Raw genomic sequence first — 21,625 nt, 5'->3', positions numbered from 1 at the left:
GATACAGAGCCAAAAAACGAAAGAACCAGTCCTTTTTGGGGGACAAGAAGCCAAGATCTAACTCGGCCAGATCTTTTTCTGATAGTATGTGGCTCTGACCAGCCAATCGTCTAGGTTAGGATCAGCTGTGATTCCCTCTTTCCTCAGGAAGGCTGCATGGTGCATGGAGCCGGGGCCAGATTAAAAGAGCACATTGAACTGAAAATGCTCTTGCAGGACACAGAAAGGAAGATATTTTTCATCTTCCGCCCTGATGAAAATTTTAAAGTACATTTCCAAAAAGTCCAAAGACAATAGAAACTCGTTTTCCCATACTGCTACCAAGATGGCCCGAAGCATCTCCATTCTGAAATGAGGAACATGGAGACCACAGATTGAGAACAGGTCAGAAGGCGCCATCCTTCTTGGGAACCATGAAATAAATGGAATAGCGACTGTGACCTCATGCTTCGAGGGGAAGCAGGGTCATCTCCCTTAGCCTAGGAAGAGTATAGCCCATACTGCTAACTCTCTGGCAGGCGAGGCGCATGGGAATCAGAGGGTTAATGAGGCAAACTACATCCAGTACTCACTGGTCTGATGTGGACCTGTTTAAATACTGTGGATGGAAGCCTCCCGGAATTCACATCGCTTCACTGGGAGGTGCGACTGGCTCCAGACGAGCTGGTTGAGTCAGATTTTGGTTTCTTGTTCCTCAAAAAGGGCTGCCTCTTAACTTTTGGCCCTGTACCGAAAAGAATACGACCATTTCCCAGGCCTGGAAACCTAAACCCCTACTGGGAAGATAAAAGGACAGACGCTTATCCTCAGGAAGCCTTTTGGGCTAGGATCCCCTATGTCCAGATCCACCACGAACAGAAGTTTTCTCTTACAATATTTGGCCTTAGACTGTGGATCCATTGCCCAATGACAAAGCCACAGAAGTCTTCTAGCAACCTCAGCTAAAGCTACTAACTTAAAGGAAATTCTGATCAGGTCATATAAGGCAAGGCTAAGAAGGCCAGCCCTGATACTAGCCGAGCTGCCTTCTTCCCCTTCAGGAAGCTGCGATTGCCAGCACAAAATAGCCTGTGTGACATTCCCACCATAGATAGGAACCTGCACCAAAAGGGCATTTGAAGTGAGAACATGCTTCAGAAGAAGCTGAATCTTCCTATCTTGAGGATTTTGAGGGATGTACTACCCTCCACCCAAATAGTAATTCTAGTAACCACAGAAAGTAGCATATCTACACAAGGCAACTGAAATAACGTTTTTCAACCTCTTAAGCAGATACAGCTTAGTCAAGTTCTTGACTCCTTTGAGACCAGTCTCAAGGAACTTCTATTCAAAATTCAATACCTTTAATAATGGGGTCCCAAGCAAGATTCTCCTTTGGCTTAGAATCAGTGATTCTAAGAGATGATACCACTGATTAATAAGGCCTGTGAAAAAGACGAATAACCATGTCATCCTCATTCTCCAAGGGAATCTCTTTCTTCCAGTGAAAAATACAGCTCCCAGAACCTAGGAGATCCTCAGGACCTTCATGACACGCAGGGGAGGTGAAGACGATCTCCACAACCAACTTAGCTCACTTACTGGGTACTTGATCCCTAAGTGAAGCCTTTGAACAAAGTCCAGAAATGGAGACCTCAGGTGGTTCTCCCTCACCAGGCCTCTGAAATGAACAGGCGGCCTCGTGGAAAAATCCACTGAAAGAGACATTCCCGGGCTTTAAAAGGAACCCTTAGCCATCTCTCCCTCAGAAAACACCTGGGAAATCTCCAAACCCAGCTGCTGGCATCTGAGGAAGCTGCTAGCAGAAACCAGCATGGAGGAGTTCCCGCTGAAACCAGTCCCCGAGGCCTCCACTGGCCTGTGTCCTGATTCTGCGGCAGAGGATGGGGCAGTCAAATCCGAGGCTTTCAAAGCCTCCGCCATTTACACGCGCGCCGAACAAAGCGGATCCGAAGTGCTAGTGGGACCCTTGCATCGGCAGGCTTCCTCCATTTGTGGCAGAATTTAGCACGGGACAGTCAGACCAGTGCTGGCTATAAACACCTCCCCCCAAAAGGCACTTACCCCCCACCAAAGATAGAAAATGCCATTCCCCAGACTTCACACAAGCCTGTGTGAGACTGGATTATTCCTGGCTGAAAACCTTGGAAACAGGCTTAACAAAAGGGGGGGCAGTCCAAAACATAAACCCCCTGGGCTCTACCAAACTCCCTCTGGGCTTGGAATCTCAACAATGGGGCTCGCTACCCTAGGCGAACCAGGTGCCTGGCCCTCTTAACATTGGGAAATCACAAATACTACGCTGGAAATCCCACCATGGGAGGCAAGCAGACTCCGTGAGAAATTGTGCTGCACCACCAGAACCTCCTACCATCTGCTGGAGTATAAAATATTGGCTTTCTCCGAGCTGGCACCACATCTAAGTAGCAGGGATGACGTTGCAGAGAAAACTACGTTGTTCTTCTATGTGCTGGCAGAGGGGGGAAACTAGACTTGTCTGGACGGGTGCAGCAGCACAAACAGGAACAATGGTGTAATTAATAACAGGCTTAGTCTGAATATCGGCAAAACTGAGAAGATCATTTTAGATCCTTTTTCTCTGGTAGCTTCTTCTCCTCCCTCCTACTTTGGAGATTGGACAATTCCAATATCCTCTGTTAATGCACTTTTCAATACAGTTAGAGTCTCTTTTAGTACTCTTTGCTGATCTTTTCTCTGTGATTTGTGCTGAATTGTTGCATATTCATCTACTGCTAGATATTTATATACGTCTTCAAGTTCAAATTTCTTTTCTCTTATATCACTTAATCTACAGGTAAAAGCTGTGGTTCAAAACCCTTTCTATACACTACATATCTTGAGAAAGTTCAAGCCTTATTTACCATCTGCTGATTTTTGTGCCATTTTGCAATCCCTTAAGAACATAAGATTTACCATAATGGGTAAGACCAAAGGTCCATCAAGCCCAACATCCTGTTTGAAGGGACACGTACCTGATAGGATCCCAAAAAAGACAGATAAGATTCCAAGCTGCTTATCCCAGGGATAAGCCGGGGATTCCCCCAAGTCCAACTTAATAATGGTTTATGAACTTTTCATCCAGGAACTTGTCCAAACCCAGCAACGAACTCCAGAGTTTAATTATGCATTAAGTAAAAAAAAAATATTTTCTCCTCTGTGTGTTAAATGTATTACCTAGTAATGTCATTAGTCTTTGTGTTTTTTGAAAGACAGGCTAAGATTACCATAATTTATTATATATACACAATTGCCTGGATCAAAGTCATGAGCATTACAGGTAATGCAGAATGTTGCTGTAAGGGTCAGGGATCACATCACTCCAGTACTGTAATCCCTACATTGGTAACCCATTGGCTGGAGAATTACAATTAAAAATCTAACCTGAATAAACCAAGTGTTCAGGGGTGGGACTCCAATATATCTTAAAGTTTATAAATCTACAGTGCTGAGATCTGCAGGGCGAAATCTACGAGATGTTTCGTTAGTGCGACTCATTTGTACATGAGTTTTCACAGCAGCGGATCCACAATTGTGGAATGCATTTCCCAATGATATTAGAGGTACTGAATGCATACAGACATTCAGCAAGAAATGAAAAACCTTTTTAAATGAGTAAAATATCCATTAAAGTGGTTGCCATTGCCCTCTCTTTCTTGTAACTTTCACCCCCCATTCCCACAAAATTGGTTAAGAGATAAAGCACAGGTTGTTGAGTTTTATGGGAGAGCAAGTTATAGTTTAGGGTGGGGTGATAAAATTTAATAGCTCAATTGATTTGGTTGCTTGTATTTGTGAAGTTAATAATCGGCACACTTAAAACCAGAGAAAGTTCTTTTTCACTCAATGCACAATTAAGCTCTGGAATTCTTTGCTGGAGGATGTGGTTAAAACCAGTTAGCATAGCTGGGTTTAAAAAAAGATTTGGACAAGTTGTTGGAGGGAAAGTCCAAAAATTATCCACTACTTGGGTTCCATTTACTGTATGGGATCTTACCAGGCACTTGTGACCTGGACTGGAAACAGGATACTGGGCTTAGTGGTCCCTCAGTCTGAGCCAGTATGGCAATTATGTTCTTATTGTTGATTTTTGTTTACTGTACTCTGCCAAGAATCCAGGATCATGCAGACTTAAGAGTCTTTAAAACTAAATAAATATGCATGAGATAGATCTGCGGGCTGGCTGGGGGTATTCCAGGACCAGCTTTAGAAACACTGCTGCGCCGTGTGACTGCGGTTCATGCACTCCCTTACCATTAGACTGAATGTTAGTAGGGTCCACCAACAGACGACTCCCCAATTCCTGCTCCTGTATTATTTACCCCCACTCAAGGTGAGGCGTGCGGGGAACATTTACAGCCCCCACCTGGCACACAAGGGGGAAGGGGGGGGGCCTGTTAATTCCTGCTTACCTGTGTGTATGCGGAGGTGGGTGCGCAGGTTGCTTGGGTCACTGAAGGCCTTGCTGCAGAACTCGCATTTGTACGGCTTCATGCCCATATGACCCATGAAATGGACATTGAGTTTGGTGGAGGAGGTAAAGGTGCGGGGGCACACCGAGCACTTCCATTTCCTCTCCTTGCTCTGTCCCTGGACGTGACCGCTGCTGCTGCCGCCGCCGGCGCTATGCCCTTGGCTGGGCAGGTGGTTGTGCGTGTGGCAGCTCAGGTGCGACTTGAAATCCGAGTAGGACATGCACTCCTTTCCACAGTGACACACCTGCCACACCTGCACCTCTGGTTCCTCGGGGACAGCTGTAACACACACCAGCACAATGCTCTATCACTGGGGGCCACGGCGCTCAGCACCTAGCTGCTTGATAAGCATGCATCTAGCCCGTGACCTGTTCACCTCTCCTCGGAAAACCCACACCCTAAACAAAAGAAGTATGGGCAGCGGCTTCGCACAGATTAAGCAGGTAATGGGGACAACAAACAAGTACCTGAAGGCCGCAAGAGCGCATACTCCCCCGCCCCCCCCCCCAACTCACTTCTCAGCTATGCTTGAAAAAAAAAAATGGCATTGGGTCACCGGCCACACTTACCCAGCTGCCGGGCATAGTCCCTGCTATAGTAAAAGAGAAGCTCTTGCTCTGGAGCAATGTTGCGCGAGCTGCAGAAAAAGATTTTCCCGTTGTGGGGATACGCCACCAGATTCTGCTCAGCCACGTTCCTAATGCAGGCAGGGAGAGGGGAGACGAGAAAAGGGCAGAAGGTCATTAATCTGCAGAATACGCACCCTACCGGGACTGCTAGACAGGTCTTCCTCAGTTTAAAAACAAAGTTTTAAGTTCATGTTTACATATTATAATCACTGTATACTGAGGTTCAGTGTTCTCTCTCAGTAACATCTTAAACTCACTGTATATCACCTGTCTTGATGAAGGAAGGTGGCATGCACGGCCCTGCCTATGGGCAGAGATAGCATGCACCTCTAGCAGGCTGGTCTCTAGCCTAAACCTGGCAGAGTAGGAAATGCCAATATGCCTCACAAGCCAAGATGTCACTAGGAGGCAACCAAAGCAGAGAGGGTGTTTCCAAGTAGAAAGCCTGGCTCAGAATGCCCCTGAAGATGAGGGAAGCCTTCAGTGTCTGCCGAGTGACTAACGAATTTGCAATTCTAGCAGAAGATAGAAAATAATGCCCATGTGCTTGCATTATATAAAAATGACGTTTATGAAACTGAATGAGAATGTGCATCCCAGCGGTTAGCGTCAGAATGAAAACATTTCATATACGTACACACACACACACACACACACACACACACACAACATGCCCGACCTACATCTCTGCCCCAAGGAATTTCCAGAGGGATTTAAAGGGATGAGAAGTTGGTGTGGCAATAGGCTTGGCCTGTCCTGCTGAACTACTCTCCCTGCAGTGAGGCACACCAAGGCCAACTCCATCAGATTTTCATAAAACAACGAACCTCCCCTCCCCCCACAAAGGGCCAAAAACACAATAATCCCCAAAACATAGCTCCACTGATTAAAAAGCAAAGACTTTCCCATTATACCTAAGGGAATGTGTCCTGCAGCTATAGACCGATGAGCCTGACGTCAGTGCTGGGAAAAATAGTAGAAACTATTCTAAAGAACAAAATCACAGAGCATATAGAAAGACATGGTTTAAAGAAACACAGTCAACATGGTTTTACCCAAGGGAAGTCTTGCCTCACAAATCTGCTTCACTTTTTTGAAGGGTTTAATAAACATGTGGATAAAGGTGAACCGGTAGATGTAGTGTATTTGGATTTTCAGAAGGCGTTTGACAAAGTCCCTCATGAGAGACTTCTAAGAAAACTAAAAAGTCATGGGATAGGAGGTGATGTCCTTTCGTGGATTACAAACTGGTTAAAAGACAGGAAACAGAGAGTAGGACTAAATGGGCAATTTTCTCAGTGGAAAAGGGTAAACAGTGGAGAGCCTCAGGGATCTGTACTTGGACCAGTGCTTTTCAATATATATATAAATGATCTGGAAAGGAATACAATGAGTGAGGTTATCAAATTTGCGGATGATACAAAATTATTCAGAGTAGTTAAATCACAAGCAGACTGTGATACATTACAGGAGGACCTTGCAAGCCTGGAAGATTGGGCATCCAAATGGCAGATGAAATTTAATGTGGACAAATGCAAGGTGTTGCATATAGGGAAAAATAACCCTTGCTGTAGTTACACGATGTTGGGTTCTATATTAGGAGCTACCACCCAGGAAAAAGATCTAGGCATCATAGTGGATAATACATTGAAATCGTCGGCTCAGTGTGCTGCAGCAGTCAGAAAAGCAAACAGAATGTTAGGAATTATTAGAAAGGGAATGGTTAATAGAACGGAAAATGTCATAATGACTCTATATCGCTCCATGGTGAGACCGCACCTTGAATACTGTGTACAATTCTGGTCACTGCATCTCAAAAAAGATATAGTTGCGATGGAGAAGGTACAGAGAAGGGCAACCAAAATGATAAAGGTGATGGAACAGCTCCCCTATGAGGAAAGGCTGAAGAGGTTAGGGCTGTTCAGCTTGGAGGTCTATAAAATAATGAAAAGTCATGAAGAAGGGTAAATGTGAATCTGTTATTTACTCTTTTGGAAAATAGAAGGACTAGGGGGCACTCCATGAAATTAGGATGTAGCACATTTAAAACTAATAGGAGAAATTTCTCTCACTCAATGTACAGTTAAGCTCTGGAATTTGTTGCCAGAGGATGTGGTTAGTGCAATTAGTGTAGCTGGGTTTAAAAAATGTTTAGATAAGTTCTTGGAGAAATCCATTAATTGCTATTAATCAAATTTGACTTAGGGAATAGCCACTGCTTTTACTGGCATCAGTAGCTTGGGATCTATTTAATGTTTGGATAGTTGCCAGGTACTTGTGGCCTGGTTTGGCCTCTGTTGGAAACAGGATGCTGGGCTTGATGGACCCTTGGTCTGACCCAGTATGGCATGTTCTTATGTTCTTATGTTCTTATGGTGTGCAGGCTCTTTATATTCTGCTGTCTGTATCTCAAAGCATTTGGGCTGGTACAGAACAGGACCACAGTATCACCCACCTGGCTTTGCGTACAAACATCATCCAGTTGCAGGCATTCTCGTCACTGGTGATAATACAGAACTCCAGCATGCCGCCATGATACATCTGCAAGCAAAGTCAACAAGCACACCTCAGAAGAGAATCTGCAGTACACAGCTCTCTGTGGTGCAGCATATCTCTCTTGCGCATGACAATTTCGGTTAAGCTTAGTCAGAGCCGTGCATGATAACCGGGTCACAGATCTGCTCAGAGAAGAGAACTTGGTCAAGGCCCCCAGCAGCAAGACATACAGTTTTCACAGTTCTGTGCCATCTCTCTATACATCTTTATATAGTCTGCTACTTAAATCACAAAGACAAATTGTTGCAAACGTTAAATTGTAAAAATCTTCTCATCTATTGTATGTGTCTAACTTTATTTCATTTAACTTTTTCCACCTCCTGTTAGCTTCTACCGCTTTCCCATGCACTCTGCTCTTTCTCCCACCTCCCCCACCACATCGGTATCGGCACTGGCCAACTGAGAGCATGGTTCACATTAGCAGAAACTTCCTAGGCTTACAAACCAGGGTCCTTCCTTTCATGGTTATGTGCAAAACTAAGCCATTTAGAGACACTGGCCAGAGTTTCTTAGATCATATTTGGCCTGGTCACCTGTGCTAATGAAATCCTCTCTCCCTGACTGACGACTGCAATATTACCAAGGCAGATTCCTTCTGTTCTTTAAAGCATTTGTTAGCTGTTAATATTTGTATATCAGCACTGTTGCTGCTGTTACATTTGCCTGGAGGCTTATGATAGTTGCTCTGCATCGTGTAGTCTGTTTCCTCTCTTGGCATACACTGGTACTTCCAGATTAGCTGGTGGGCACAGACCTTACAGCCAGTTACCAGAGATCTTTCAGGGGGCTAGTCTATGATCCAAAGCTGCATGAGAGTGGGGATCATAAATTGACTGAGGATTTGGTATTGGTCTCCTTTAGAACTTTTTGCTGATCTATTCTCTCAAGTTATTTGTCCTGAATTGTTGCATGTTCATCTATTGCTAGGTATTTATGTACACCTTCAAAGCTCAAATTCCTTTGATACAATAAAAACACAAAAAAAAAAATAAATACTAAATTCAAAAAATTAAAACCAATATATGGAATGAATGAGGGCCCACCATGCATGAGGGGAAAGAGGCAATAGAATTTGCAAAACAAGAAAACAAAAAAACCTCTTTAAAAAGAGCTGGACCAGCAAACGCAAGAAATACAGAGAGTTACTCCAACAGCCACACACAGGAATGGCTATGGAGAAGAGAGCATAAGTGCAGCACAGGATGGATGACACGATTCACAGCCCAACGCAGATCCTGGAAGAGAGACACACACAATAAGGAGGTACGGCTCATCCACCAGTATCGTCACCGGGATCACGACCCTGACAGAACCTCAGAGAATGATCGCCCGGGACATTCCCGTTCCAACAGATTGTGAAAGTGCGCCCCTAGTGGTACCCTATGAGTCTGTGCAGGGGCAGGCCAGATGCCTGGTCCCCTTTAAATCCCCTAAAGGGAGAATGGCTCCAGGACCCGGCCGGACAGGAGGAGCTCAGAGGGGAATAAGAGCTGGGAACCAGGTGGGGATAGACAGGCCCCGTACACCTCCTGCATTACTGCTGACCACGAAGATACTGCAAGAGGTAGGCAAGTCTGGTGCATACCTTGCTTTTTGTGTTGTAAACAAAGTGTCATTGCATGAAGAAGGCTGGAGTCAACGTGTTTCCTGCTCAGCCATCCTCACCTGGATGGCTGAGCAGGTGAGGATGGCTGAGCATATATAAAGCTGGCCATTGTGGGAAAGGAAAACCAAAACTAGGATTTATTTTATTTAAAACCATTTCTTGCCTGCTCTATCTTCAAACATTCCTAAAAACAACCAACGAACATCAAAGCATCTGGGCATCTCAGCACCTTAACTGTCTACAATATCACGCGTGCACTCTAGCCGATAATAACTCGTGCGTAAGTCCCATACCCAAAGGCTTAGCTGATCAGCAGGATCTTTACTTTTTTCCTACAAGAACTGACACTTGTCTGAGCTCTCATCTCACCTGGGAGCGAGTTCCAAGCCATTGGGTCTGTAAATACCAACCCTCAACTCCCTGTCTTACACAAATGCACCACTCTGAAGGAAGGAATATGCAGAGCGTTCCTTCCCCTAAAGCCTTAGTCAACGTGGCCTTTGCACCGAGGGATTTCTGAATCAAAATTAAAATTTAGAACGCGATATGGCAGAAGATCCAATACTCAGTGCAGAGTATTGGAGAAATGTGGGCACTGCCAGCAAATTCCCGCTAACATACTCGCACTGAGCGGCAGGGCCTGTAATTCCACAGGTTCAAGTCATCCTGGGAACCCTGAGGCCCAGCCGTTCAGTGCCCGCCCAGAGTGAGAGGGAAGGAGCCCGCGTACAACATGGTAAAGCGAGAAAATAGAGGGACAAGAAGGATTAATAAAAGATAAGGCAGGGCACAGCCAGAAATACATTTTCAACCATGCAGAAGAATTTCATACTGGCACCAGCGGAAAGCTCAAGTTAAACAGTGAAGGAGAAAGTTTAAAAAAAAAAAAAAAAAGACAAGCAGCAGAGTTTTGTGAGACCTGAAAGAAATAAAGAGATTTCTGGGAAAGGCCACAAAATAGTGCATGAAAATAATCCATATGCAACAGAAGACAGGATTTAAATAAGAAATCTGTGTAAGCTGAGAAAGAAACACAATGGTTGCATGCAGGGAGAAAGTGGCAGGACAAAAATAATAATACGTCGTGTGTGTCACTTGAAACAGGTTATAATGCACACCACTGTGTACACCAATACCACACATGATAGGGTGGGCATTAGCATTCACCATGTCAGCAGCTTGGATTCCTTTTGACCACCATGAGAAGGTCTTGTAACGTGATCATCATCATCATAATGTACTAACCTTCCAAACGTGGCTGGGGGCCTTGTCTGTCCATCCTGGGACATCCACGGTCGGGCTCTCCTCCCCAATCAGAGGCCCAAAGCAGGTTCTAACTGGGATGGTTTCCTGAGCCCACACACCTGTCAGCAGAGGATACAGGCCCTGCATCAGAGGCGAATCACTTCCAAGGGAACGCACATCTAAGCAGGGTTTACCACAGTAACACAGTACTCTGCATCCTTCTCGGCTGCCACAATAAGTTACATTTAAAAACAGAATTACCCCTCCAACACGACTGAAGCTGACATTCCTCTCTATGCTCAGGCGGCTGCAGGAGCAAATTCATCAAGCTCTCTCCCCCCCACTGGGAGCTGCTCCCATTAGAAAGGCAGCACATCCCACGAGGCCTTGAAATATCGCCCTGCAGTTGGCTACTCCCACAACAGCATCCCATCTCCAGTGCTTCCTAGCCACATGCACACTACAGAAGGAAAGCAGACGGTACAGAGAAAAAGATGAGGGAGGGCTGGGAAAAGGAGAGAAGCAAGGAAAGAAAAGAAATGAGGAAGCACAAGATGGCAGGGAACTTGCCACGTCACCGTGCCGTGCTCAGACACTCTTTACCAGAAGATAACGAATCACAAGCTGCTTACCAATTTCACTGCCCACCGTGGACTGCCGGAGGAGGAGCTGCTTGGGAAGGGAAAGCCTGGCCCGGCTCTCTAGGGGAGAGTCAGGAATGAAGGTGACAGGCCCATGATCTGGGCAGTCCGACGGATATGCCCTGTCACACAGCGTACACCCTACAAGGAAGAATGAGGGAGGGAGTCAATCATAAGCAAAGGCCGGTACACCACAGCAACAGCATGCAGGAGATCAGAGGGTTACTCTAGGTTCTGGGATCATGCATGTGAGGGAGGGAGTCAATCACAACCAAAGGCCGGTACACCACAGCAACAGCATGCAGGAGATCAGAGGGTTACTCTAGGTTCTGGGATCATGCATGTGAGGGAGGGAGTCAATCACAAGCAAAGGCCGGTACACCACAGCAACAGCATGCAGGAGATCAGAGGGTTACTCTAGGTTCTGGGATCATGCATGTGAGGGAGGGAGTCAATCACAACCAAAGGCCGGTACACCACAGCAACAGCATGCAGGAGATCAGAGGGTTACTCTAGGTTCTGGGATCATGCATGTGAGGGAGGGAGTCAATCACAAGCAAAGGCCGGTACACCACAGCAACGGCATGCAGGAGATCAGAGGGTTACTCTAGGTTCTGGGATCATGCATGTGAGGGAGGGAGTCAATCACAACCAAAGGCCGGTACACCACAGCAACAGCATGCAGGAGATCAGAGGGTTACTCTAGGTTCTGGGATCATGCATGTGAGGGAGGGAGTCAATCACAACCAAAGGCCGGTACACCACAGCAACAGCATGCAGGAGATCAGAGGGTTACTCTAGGTTCTGGGATCATGCATGTGAGGGAGGGAGTCAATCACAAGCAAAGGCCGGTACACCACAGCAACAGCATGCAGGAGATCAGAGGGTTACTCTAGGTTCTGGGATCATGCATGTGAGGGAGGGAGTCAATCACAAGCAAAGGCCGGTACACCACAGCAACAGCATGCAGGAGATCAGAGGGTTACTCTAGGTTCTGGGATCATGCATGTGAGGGAGGGGAGTCAATCACAAGCAAAGGCCGGTACACCACAGCAACAGCATGCAGGAGATCAGAGGGTTACTCTAGGTTCTGGGATCATGCATGTGAGGGAGGGAGTCAATCACAAGCAAAGGCCGGTACACCACAGCAACAGCATGCAGGAGATCAGAGGGTTACTCTAGGTTCTGGGATCATGCATGTGAGGGAGGGAGTCAATCACAAGCAAAGGCCGGTACACCACAGCAACAGCATGCAGGAGATCAGAGGGTTACTCTAGGTTCTGGGATCATGCATGTGAGGGAGGGAGTCAATCACAAGCAAAGGCCGGTACACCACAGCAACAGCATGCAGGAGATCAGAGGGTTACTCTAGGTTCTGGGATCATGCATGTGAGGGAGGGAGTCAATCACAAGCAAAGGCCGGTACACCACAGCAACAGCATGCAGGAGATCAGAGGGTTACTCTAGGTTCTGGGATCATGCATGGCCATGGTCACAGCAGCTTCCACCCAGCTGTAACGTGTGCTGAACTCATTGCTAGCATAGTACATCTTCACAAACCTATTGCCTCATATCCCATGTGCTCTTACAGGAAATGGCTAATGGACACTGGGGTTGCCTCTCCTTCCTCCCATTTCCCCAAATCCAAGCTAGTCTGATGCCTGATCCAATTCCAAATGGAGAAATTACTTACCTGATAATTTTGTTTTCCTTAGTGTGGACAGATAGACTCAGGCCAGCAGATGGAGACGGAGTCAGGTTTCAAAGCTGACATCACCCTAGATACCCCCACAGTAACCTCAACCCTTCAGTATTCTCTTCAAAAGCCACTGTGGACACACGATCGAAAAAATTTGACTGAAAACTTGATAAAAACAGATAACCATAACTGAACTCAATCAAAAACACTGAACCCCTGTAAGATTATAGATGCCCTGATCTAGGGACTGGATGACGACTTACCCGTAATCTCTTGGAACCGATATCCACTCCATGGGCAACTCCTTGGCACTGCTCTTGGGCAGCCATAGGAAGGATGCTGAGTCCATCTGTCTACACTAAGGAAAACGAAATTATCAGGTAAATAATTTCTCCATTTCCTAGCGTGTAGCCAGATGGACTCAGGACCAGTGGGATGTACAAAACTACTCCTGATCGGGGCAGGAGGCTGCCCACAGTCCAGTTAACACCGCCCTTGCAAAGGCTGCGCCCTCCCGGGCCTGAACGTCCAGACAGTAGAACCTGGAGAAGGTGTTCAAGGAGAACCACGTCGCCGCTCGGCAGATGTCGACAGGAGACAGCAGTCTAGCTTCTGCCCATGAGACCACCTGAGCCCTAGGGGAATGAGCTTTAACCTGAAGGAGTGGAGACTTTCCTGCCTCCACAAAGGCTCCCGTGACCACCTCCTTGTTCCAGCGAGCTATGGTAGTCCGCAAAGCTGGTTTGCCCTGCTTCCTTCCACTGTGAAGGACAAACAGGCAGTCCGTCTTGTGGACTGGGTCTTAAACTTCCAGATACCTCACCAAAAGCCTGACATTCAAATGGCGGAGAAGGCAGGATTCTTCCGTGTCCTTGTGCTTATCTAGGTATGGTAACGAAATGAACTGATTCAAAAGAAACTCCGAGATTACTTTGGGAAAGAAGGATGGAATGGAACAAAGCTGTAACGCTTCTGGAGTCATATGGAGGAACGGCTCCCAACACGACAATGCATGTTATATGCGACGTGCCGAGCATATAACCATCAGGAAAAACCCTTTTCAGGGTTAATAAACGCAAGAAAAGACTGCAGCAGTGGCTGAAAGGAAGGCTCTGCCAAAAACTCCAATACTAGATTAGGATTCCACAAGGGAACTGGCCACCGTAGGGATGGCTGGAGGTGTTTCACCCCTTTCAGAAAACGGGCCATGTCCAGTTGAGCCGACAGGCGGGTTCCATTCATCATGCCCCTGAAATAGGAAAGAGCCACTACCTGGACCTGCAAAAATTCCAGAATGTGTGGGATTTTGACCGCCTGAGGAGAAACACTGTGTTCCTCGCTCCAGGCCTTAAAATACTCTCTAGACCTGTACATATGCTACAGACGTAGAGAACTTCCGCGCGAAGACTAAGATGGCAATTACTGCCGCCGAATATCTTCGCTTCATCAGGCAAGCCCTCTCAATAGCCAGATCATAAGACAGAATAGAGTTCAATCCCTGTGAAGGACCAGTCCCTGCTGTAGCAGGTCCCTGTGCTGTGGAAGGCACAGGGGGGGGTCTCCACCAGTAGTCTTCACATACCTTGGACTCCTGGGTCAATCTGGAGCTACTAGTAGGACTAATCCCCTGTGGCGTTCGATTCTGTGAATGACCCTGCCCAGGAGGGACCACGGAGGGAAGGCGTATAGCAGCTCCTCTTTTGGCCAGGTCTGAACAAGAGCACTGATTCCCAGGGTCAACTGATCTCTTCTGCGAATGAAGAATCAAGGAACCTTCACATTCGGGCCAATGCAGTATGGTGCGCTTGACCGAGCGCACCGTTAGCCCTCGTTTGGCCGCGCGTTTTCAACGCGCTATTTTTATCCCTTATACAGTGTGGAAAATGCGCGGACAACCCCCCCGAAACATATAGTGCCTGTAACATGCAAATGCATGTTGATGAGCCTATTAGCTAATCTCACGCGATTCAGAAAGTAAAATGTGCAGCCAAGCCGCACATTTTACTCTCAGAAATTAACTCCTGTCAAAGGCAGGACCAAGGAAGGCAGGAGTTAATTTCTTCCGGCACCGGGGAAGTGTACAGAAAAGCAGAAACAACTGCTTTCCTGTACACCCTCCGACTTAATATCATAGTGATATTAAGTCGGAGGCCCCCCCCCCCCCCCAAAAAAAACCAGCCCACGGCTCGCGGGTTGGAAGACGACGCTCAATTTTGCCGGCATCCTTTTTCCGAACCCGAGGCTGTCAGCGTCGGCTGTCAAACCCACTGACAGCCGCCGCTTCTGCCAATAAGGAGATTACCACGGGCCCTCATTTGAATACTAAATCGCGTGCCCAGGAGAGTGGCCTGGGCGCGCGTCGGGAGAGCGAGCACTCGCCTTGGAGCGCCGGCTCTCCCGCACATTTTACTATATCGGCCCGATTGTGAGATGCGGCCAGCAGGTTGACGGACGGGAGATCACAACAATCTACTACCAGCTGAAAGGCTTTGGCCCACAACACCCACTCTCCTGGATCCAGACTCTCCCTGCTTAGAAGTCTGCTCTGACGTTGTCTTTTCCTGCAATGTAGGAGGCTGAGATCATCTGTAGATGTCTTTCTGCCTGTTCCATAAGGAGATCTACCTCCTGTGACACTTGCTGGTTTTTGGTTCCATCCTGGCGGTTGATGTAGGCTACCATTCTTCAACATTATGTGGACCTGTTTGACCGTGGAGTATGTGGCTGAATTGTAGACACGCCAATCTGACTGCGCGAGCTTCCAGGCATTTTATGTTCCAGAGAACCTCTTCCTTGGTCCAACGCCCCAGTATGCTCCCCAGCCCTGGACGCTAGCGTCTGTCGTGAGGACCAGCCAGTTCAGAGGAGACAGGGGTACACCCCTACCCAGATGAGCTTCCTGCAGCCTGGAGCAGAGAGCATACTTCCAAAGGTAAGTGGAGGCGAATCGAATAGTGGGTTCCAATGTGACAGCAGAGATCGTTGAAGTGGTCACATGTGTGCCCTCACGCATCCTACTTCCAGGGTTGCCGCCATCAAAACAAGGTCTTGAAGATAGCTCCACACCATCGGGCATATCGGGTTCATCAACAGACGCACTTGGAACATCAACTTCCTTATCCGCGTAGTCAGGAGGAAGACCTTGCCCTGCTTGGTGTCGAACCGGACTCCCAGATATTTCAAGGACTGGGAGAGTATGAGACTGCTTTTGACCAGGTTTATGACCCAACTGAGTTTGAGGCAAGGAGGTCACTCTGTCACCTGGAGATTCTCTTCCATGGACTTTGCCCACATCAACCAGTCGTCCAAGTACAGGTGCACCAGGATTTCCTCTTTCCTCAATGCTGCCATTATGACCACCATAATCTTGGAAAATGTTCTGGGGCAATGGCCAGGCCAAAGGGCAGTGCCCGGAACTGATGATGATGAACCAGTACTGCAAAGCATAGGAAATTATGTTCTTGCCGGATTGGAATATGTAGGTAGGCCTCGGATAGATCCAGGGAGGTTAAGAACTATCCTGACTGTACGGCCATTATCACGGAGCATAGGGCTTCCATGAGGAAATGAATCACACAGATGTCGGTTGATGCTCTTGAGGTCCAGGGTGGGGCGAAAGGAAACTTCCTTCTTGGGTATGATAAAATAGATGGAATAACGCCCCGTATTTTCCTGGGGCGTAGGTACTGGGATTATGGCCCTCATCCTGAGGAGGCTTAACAGGATAATCTCCACTGCCTGCTTCTTGTGCTGGGAATGGCAAGGAGATATCATAAATATGTCCCAAGGACTGCTGCAAAATTCCAGCGCATATACTTCTCATATGTCCTCCAGTACCCATTTGTCTGAAATGATGTCGATCCACCAACTCCTGGATGGCTTCCAGAACTGGAAAATAGAAAGAGGCTTTCCGTAGGGAAATCAGAATGGGATTCTTCTTTGGTTCTGTCAGAGTCCACCCCAGGAACTCCCAGTATCTTCATGGTCTGGGAAACCAGGGCCGGCAATTCGTCTCTATGGAAAAACTGTAACAGTCCGATATGGTTCTAAACCAGGGGGAATTTCCCCATCTTCCAAGGAATCTGGATCCTCTTCTTCGTCCATGCCGTCCAGGTCCCTGCCAGGGATACCCTTGGTGAGTTGAGGCATGCCTAGATTTCTGCCGACAGGACTGGGAAAGGGAGAGCTTACTCGCTGAGGTTCCATCCGGACAGGGACAAGTGAGGTAGCAGATTGTGCCTGTACGAAGGCTTGAAGGCCTTAAAAGAATTCCACCCAAGAGAGAGTCCATGCCTAGCCCAGGAGGTACTGGGTAGGTGCCGCTAAATTTCCCTCTCCCATGGATGACCCAGTCCTGGGGTTTATTCAGATCCGGATACTTCTAGTTAAGGCTGTGGGGCTCAGCAAATTCCGGGGAGGTCAACTCTCCCTGGGCTTCCTCACAGTGCTGACATAAGCAAGGATCCAGGTCTCACTGTGCAGCCCTAATATGACAAGCAACGCAAAGAGAAAGGCGCTTATGTGACTTTGCTGCCGGAGCCATTGGCGATGGCAACTGGGTTGAGATGGCTTGTGCTTAAAATTTTATGCACACAGATTTCGGGCACATATGCGGGCTGCAGCGAGGCATATGTGCTTAGCTTTACTTGTATTCTGTGTCTAGTAAGTTGTGCACTTATGTATGTGCGCAGTGTTATGCGCACAGCCTGTGCGCGGCTTCATGCGCACAGCGCATGTGCAGAGCTAATGCACTGCGCGTATCGAAGCTCTATGGTGGGCAATACAGGCACAAACATGCGCGAGATGGCACCACCGTGGCCTACCACGTGGTGTGCTGTCCAAACCTAGCCCACCGGCTGCTCGACCCACTCGGAAGCACACTTCTCCTTACTCCAACGGGACTGGGAACCATGTCGGCATGGCGTGCCGAGCAAGGAGACCGGAGGAAGTCTTACCGAAACCCCTCTGTCTCTCAACTGGGAGGAAATCCTCTGGGTTTTTTTTTTCTTTTACTTACCTGGGTTCAGCGCTTACCGGCTGAGTACTGAAACGGTCTCCAGCTGCTGGAGGGAGAGGGCTTTGGCAGTCACTGCCATGCTTGGCTTCCTGCACCCGCTGCCTTTCAGCTGCTTCAGTGGCAAAGTCCACGCCGGCAAAGACCAGCCAAGGCACACCGCTAAGGGATCTCGGAAATCGCCTCAGGAATTCTCAACTGGGGGAGGGACCTTTAGGTATCACCGCAGGACAGCGGGGCTCAATCTTTAATTTAAAAGTAGTATTTCTTCTTTCAAAACGTACAGCGATCCCCATAGGAAAAGCATGTCTGCATCTGCTGGAGAAGTACTGAAGGGCTGAGGTCACTGCAGGGGTGTATCTAGGATGAATTCACCTTTGAAACCTGACTCCGTCTCCATCTGCTGGCAGGGGAGCATAATAAACCCATCGGTCCTGAATCCAATTGGCTACACCCTAGGAAATAATTTACTGTACAGGCACTGTGTACGGCTTACAAGATATGTACAAGACAGAAAAACAGGACAGAGATGTCCAACCAGAAAAAAAGATAAGACAGGAAAAGCAGGAACTGGCTTTGAAGATAACAATGCAATTGTGCTGCCAGTAGTTCCAGACAAAACTCGTTGGAAATACTGATGTGATGATTCCCCTCCTATCCAATCCCATTCTGCTCTAGAATGAGGATGCAGAATTAGATCCCTCCCCCTTTCATCCTTATGAAAGTGATCGTGAAGCTTGACTTCTCCTTAGAGCACTACCAATAGATGGCTTGATCAGGAGTGTCCCATGTTGGGCCATCCCACGGCTCTGCTTATCTTCAGGAACACTAATTATTCTAAAAGACTCAACACAACTTGTCAATTCAAAGTGTACCATGGAATATTAAGTGCATGAGTGAAGACGGAACTGGTTTGGCATCTCATTCTTAGGGTAGCGTTTATTCTCCAACAGTACTGAATTCCCTCCCCCTTGCTACTGCCTTATTGAGAGTAGGTCAGGGTTGGTCAACTTTGGTCCTAAAGAACCACAAACAGGCTTGGTTTTCAGATATCCAAAATAAATATACACGAGATAGATTTGCACACAATAGCAGCAGTGAAAGCAAATTTCTCTCAAGAATATTAATTGTGAATATCTAGAAAACCAGACCAGCATGTGGCTCTCGAGGACTGGAGTTGGTTATCCCAGGAGACAATGCTACCAGGGCAAACATACCTGCCTCTTCCCATACTCACATATTGTGAACAAGGTAGCCATGTTTTCCTTATTGGAGGTGGAGTCTTCCATTTGCACAGAGGATGGCACAAAAGTGAGGTTTTCCGACGACACATCCACATGACTTGGTCCCATGGAGACCTCCTGGGTTATCGAGGACACAGTCACTGGCTCTAGGTTGATACCGACTCCATGGAGAGAAACCGATGTCAGGGATGAGAGTGGGTGCGAGGTAGAGAGTGCCACACTCACAGAGTTGGTGCTCATAGCCACAGTGTGAATTGAGTCATGGAGTGTGCTTTCTGAGAGGCTCACCCGACCAGCAACGTGATGGTCTGTCTCCACCACAACTGGAAGCTCCAGAGTACTGCTGTGAATTGGGAGGACACTCCCGTGCCCCACTGCATCTGATGCCAAGTTTCTGTTCACAGAGTCCACTGCTAAAGGTTCATGATTCTGGGAGCCAGCTGACATTTGCGGATGGTCCCCTGTCACACCATCCATGGCAAGCTCTTCTGTTATGCGATCAGCAGAGATTGGGCTGGTTACCCTGGAAACATTCTCCATGGAGATTCCCGAATCCAAGGGTACTTCATGGCTGTCACTGGGATGTAAGTTTTGGCCTCCATGTGTGCCCACAGAGCGGGAATCCAAGGACACAATCCCCGCTTCCAGTCCCACAGTTCCACTGGGCTGATAGGGGTCCAGGGAAGAAGGGTTGCTAGGAACAGATAAGCCTGGTCCATTATCCACATTGAGTGAACTGGGGTGAATATACTGTGGTGGAGGTCTGTCAGCTAAGTAAGACAGGATACCTGGTGGAAGAGAGGGAAGAGCAAAGCAGAAGTGAGAAATGTGCAAGCAAAACACTTTCTGAAAAATATAATCCAGGGCCATGTTTAAACCTCGAGTCTGATTTATTAAGCTTTTTCTCTATAGATACAGAATGGGAGACAAGCCTTGGTAAATCAGGCTCTTAACTACAAGTTCTGTGTGTGGATTGGCTGAATTTGCTAATGAATTTTCAATTTCCTAAAATTAAGCAGGTAAGTTCAGTGTGTGTGTGTGTCTCTGTGTGTGTGTGTGTGTGTGTGTGTGTCTCTAATTCTAGAAAGTATGCACATACTACAGACTTGTTCTGAAATATACATTTAGGCAAATAACCAGGCGTCTTGAACTGGAAAGCTGGGCTGTTTGTGCATGCTCCTCAGTTAAGACACACAACTCCTGTCATGCATGACAGACACTTTCTTCATAAAAATTAAAACAGAGGGGAAAATTAGTTCTTGCCTGTTAATTTTCGTTCCTGTAGTACCACGGATCAGTCCAGACTGTGGGTTAAGCCTCCTTTCCAGCAGGTGGAGACAGACAAACTGAAAGGGTGTCCTATATGAGGACAGAGCCTATCCTGTAACCCTTCAGTATAACCATCGTCAAAGCAGAAAACAACAAAACCAGAATAGGATCAAGCAAGTAACCATAAAGCTCAAATGAGCAACTGTAGAACAATGTGAGAAACATGAAGTGACTATAAGCTCTTGCATATACTTGGTGCTTGAACAACCAAGACTTCTGGTGTCATTGCTCCGTATTCTTGCAAAGAATGAAGTATCCAAATCTGCGAAAACAAGCTTCGAGAGGAGAGAAAAGAAAGACAAAAACAGGGAAGGGTGTCTGGTACTACAGGAAGGGTGTCTGGTACTACAGGAACGAAAATTAACAGGTAAGAACTAATTTTCCTTTCCCTGTACATACCCAGATCAGTCCAGACTGTGGGATATACCAAAGCTTCCCTATCCTGGGTGGGACCGAGACAGTCCCGCTCGAAGCACTTGCCGCCCAAAGGAACCAAAAACCAGCACTTGCACATCCAGACGGTAGCGTCAAGCAAAAATATGCAAGGACGTCCAGGTGGCGGTGCTGCAAATCTCTTGCGGAGAGACCAATTGGCTCTCCGCCCAGGAAGTAGCTTGAGAACGCAGCGAGTGATCCTTTAAGCCCTCTGGAATCGCCCGACCTTGGCAGATATAAGCAGAGGAAATGGCCTCCTTCAACCATCATGCAATAGTGGTTTTAGAAGCCGGCTTGCCCCGATTGGGCCCACTCCAGAGGACAAAAAGATGGTCTGAGACCCGAAAGTCATTGATAACCTGAAGATACCTGAGTAGAACTCGTTTGACATCCAGTTTACAAAGGTTGCCTCCAGCGGAATCCGCAACATCGTCCGGGGAAAACGCTGGAAGCTCTACCGACTGGTTGACATGGAAAGCGGACACCACCTTCAGGAGAAAAGAGGGCACCGTTTTTACAGAGACACCGGAGTCGGAGAATCGCAAAAAGGGTTTCCGACAGGACAACGCTTGAATCTCAGAGACCTGCTGAGCGTAGGCGATCGAAACAAGGAAAATTGTCTTGAGCGTAAGCCCGCCAGAGGGGTTCGAATGGAGCAGAACAGAGGGCCCGGAGGACCAGATTGAGACTCCACAAAGGACAAGTATTGCGAGTGGGCGGATGCAGGTGTTTGA

At 47.4% G+C, this 21,625-nt stretch overlaps 1 protein-coding gene across 2 annotated transcripts in view; it reads right to left on the bottom strand.

The window, feature by feature from the left end:
* The window catches only part of PRDM4 (PR/SET domain 4), a 58,927-nt gene that overhangs the window by 10,525 nt on the left and 26,777 nt on the right, over window positions 1-21,625 (bottom strand). For both annotated transcript variants that reach the window (XM_029597280.1, XM_029597279.1), the window contains exons 6-11: window positions 19,121-19,915; window positions 11,162-11,311; window positions 10,530-10,648; window positions 7,578-7,663; window positions 5,063-5,190; window positions 4,431-4,772 (exon numbers count right to left, since the gene is read on the bottom strand). In XM_029597280.1, coding sequence (XP_029453140.1) covers window positions 4,431-4,772; window positions 5,063-5,190; window positions 7,578-7,663; window positions 10,530-10,648; window positions 11,162-11,311; window positions 19,121-19,915 — 1,620 coding nt within the window. The remainder of the gene's footprint in view (window positions 1-4,430; window positions 4,773-5,062; window positions 5,191-7,577; window positions 7,664-10,529; window positions 10,649-11,161; window positions 11,312-19,120; window positions 19,916-21,625) is intronic.

Source organism: Rhinatrema bivittatum, chromosome 4, assembly GCF_901001135.1.
Source record: "Rhinatrema bivittatum chromosome 4, aRhiBiv1.1, whole genome shotgun sequence".
Lineage (NCBI taxonomy): Eukaryota > Metazoa > Chordata > Amphibia > Gymnophiona > Rhinatrematidae > Rhinatrema > Rhinatrema bivittatum.
This window is presented reverse-complemented; position numbering and strand designations above follow the sequence as displayed.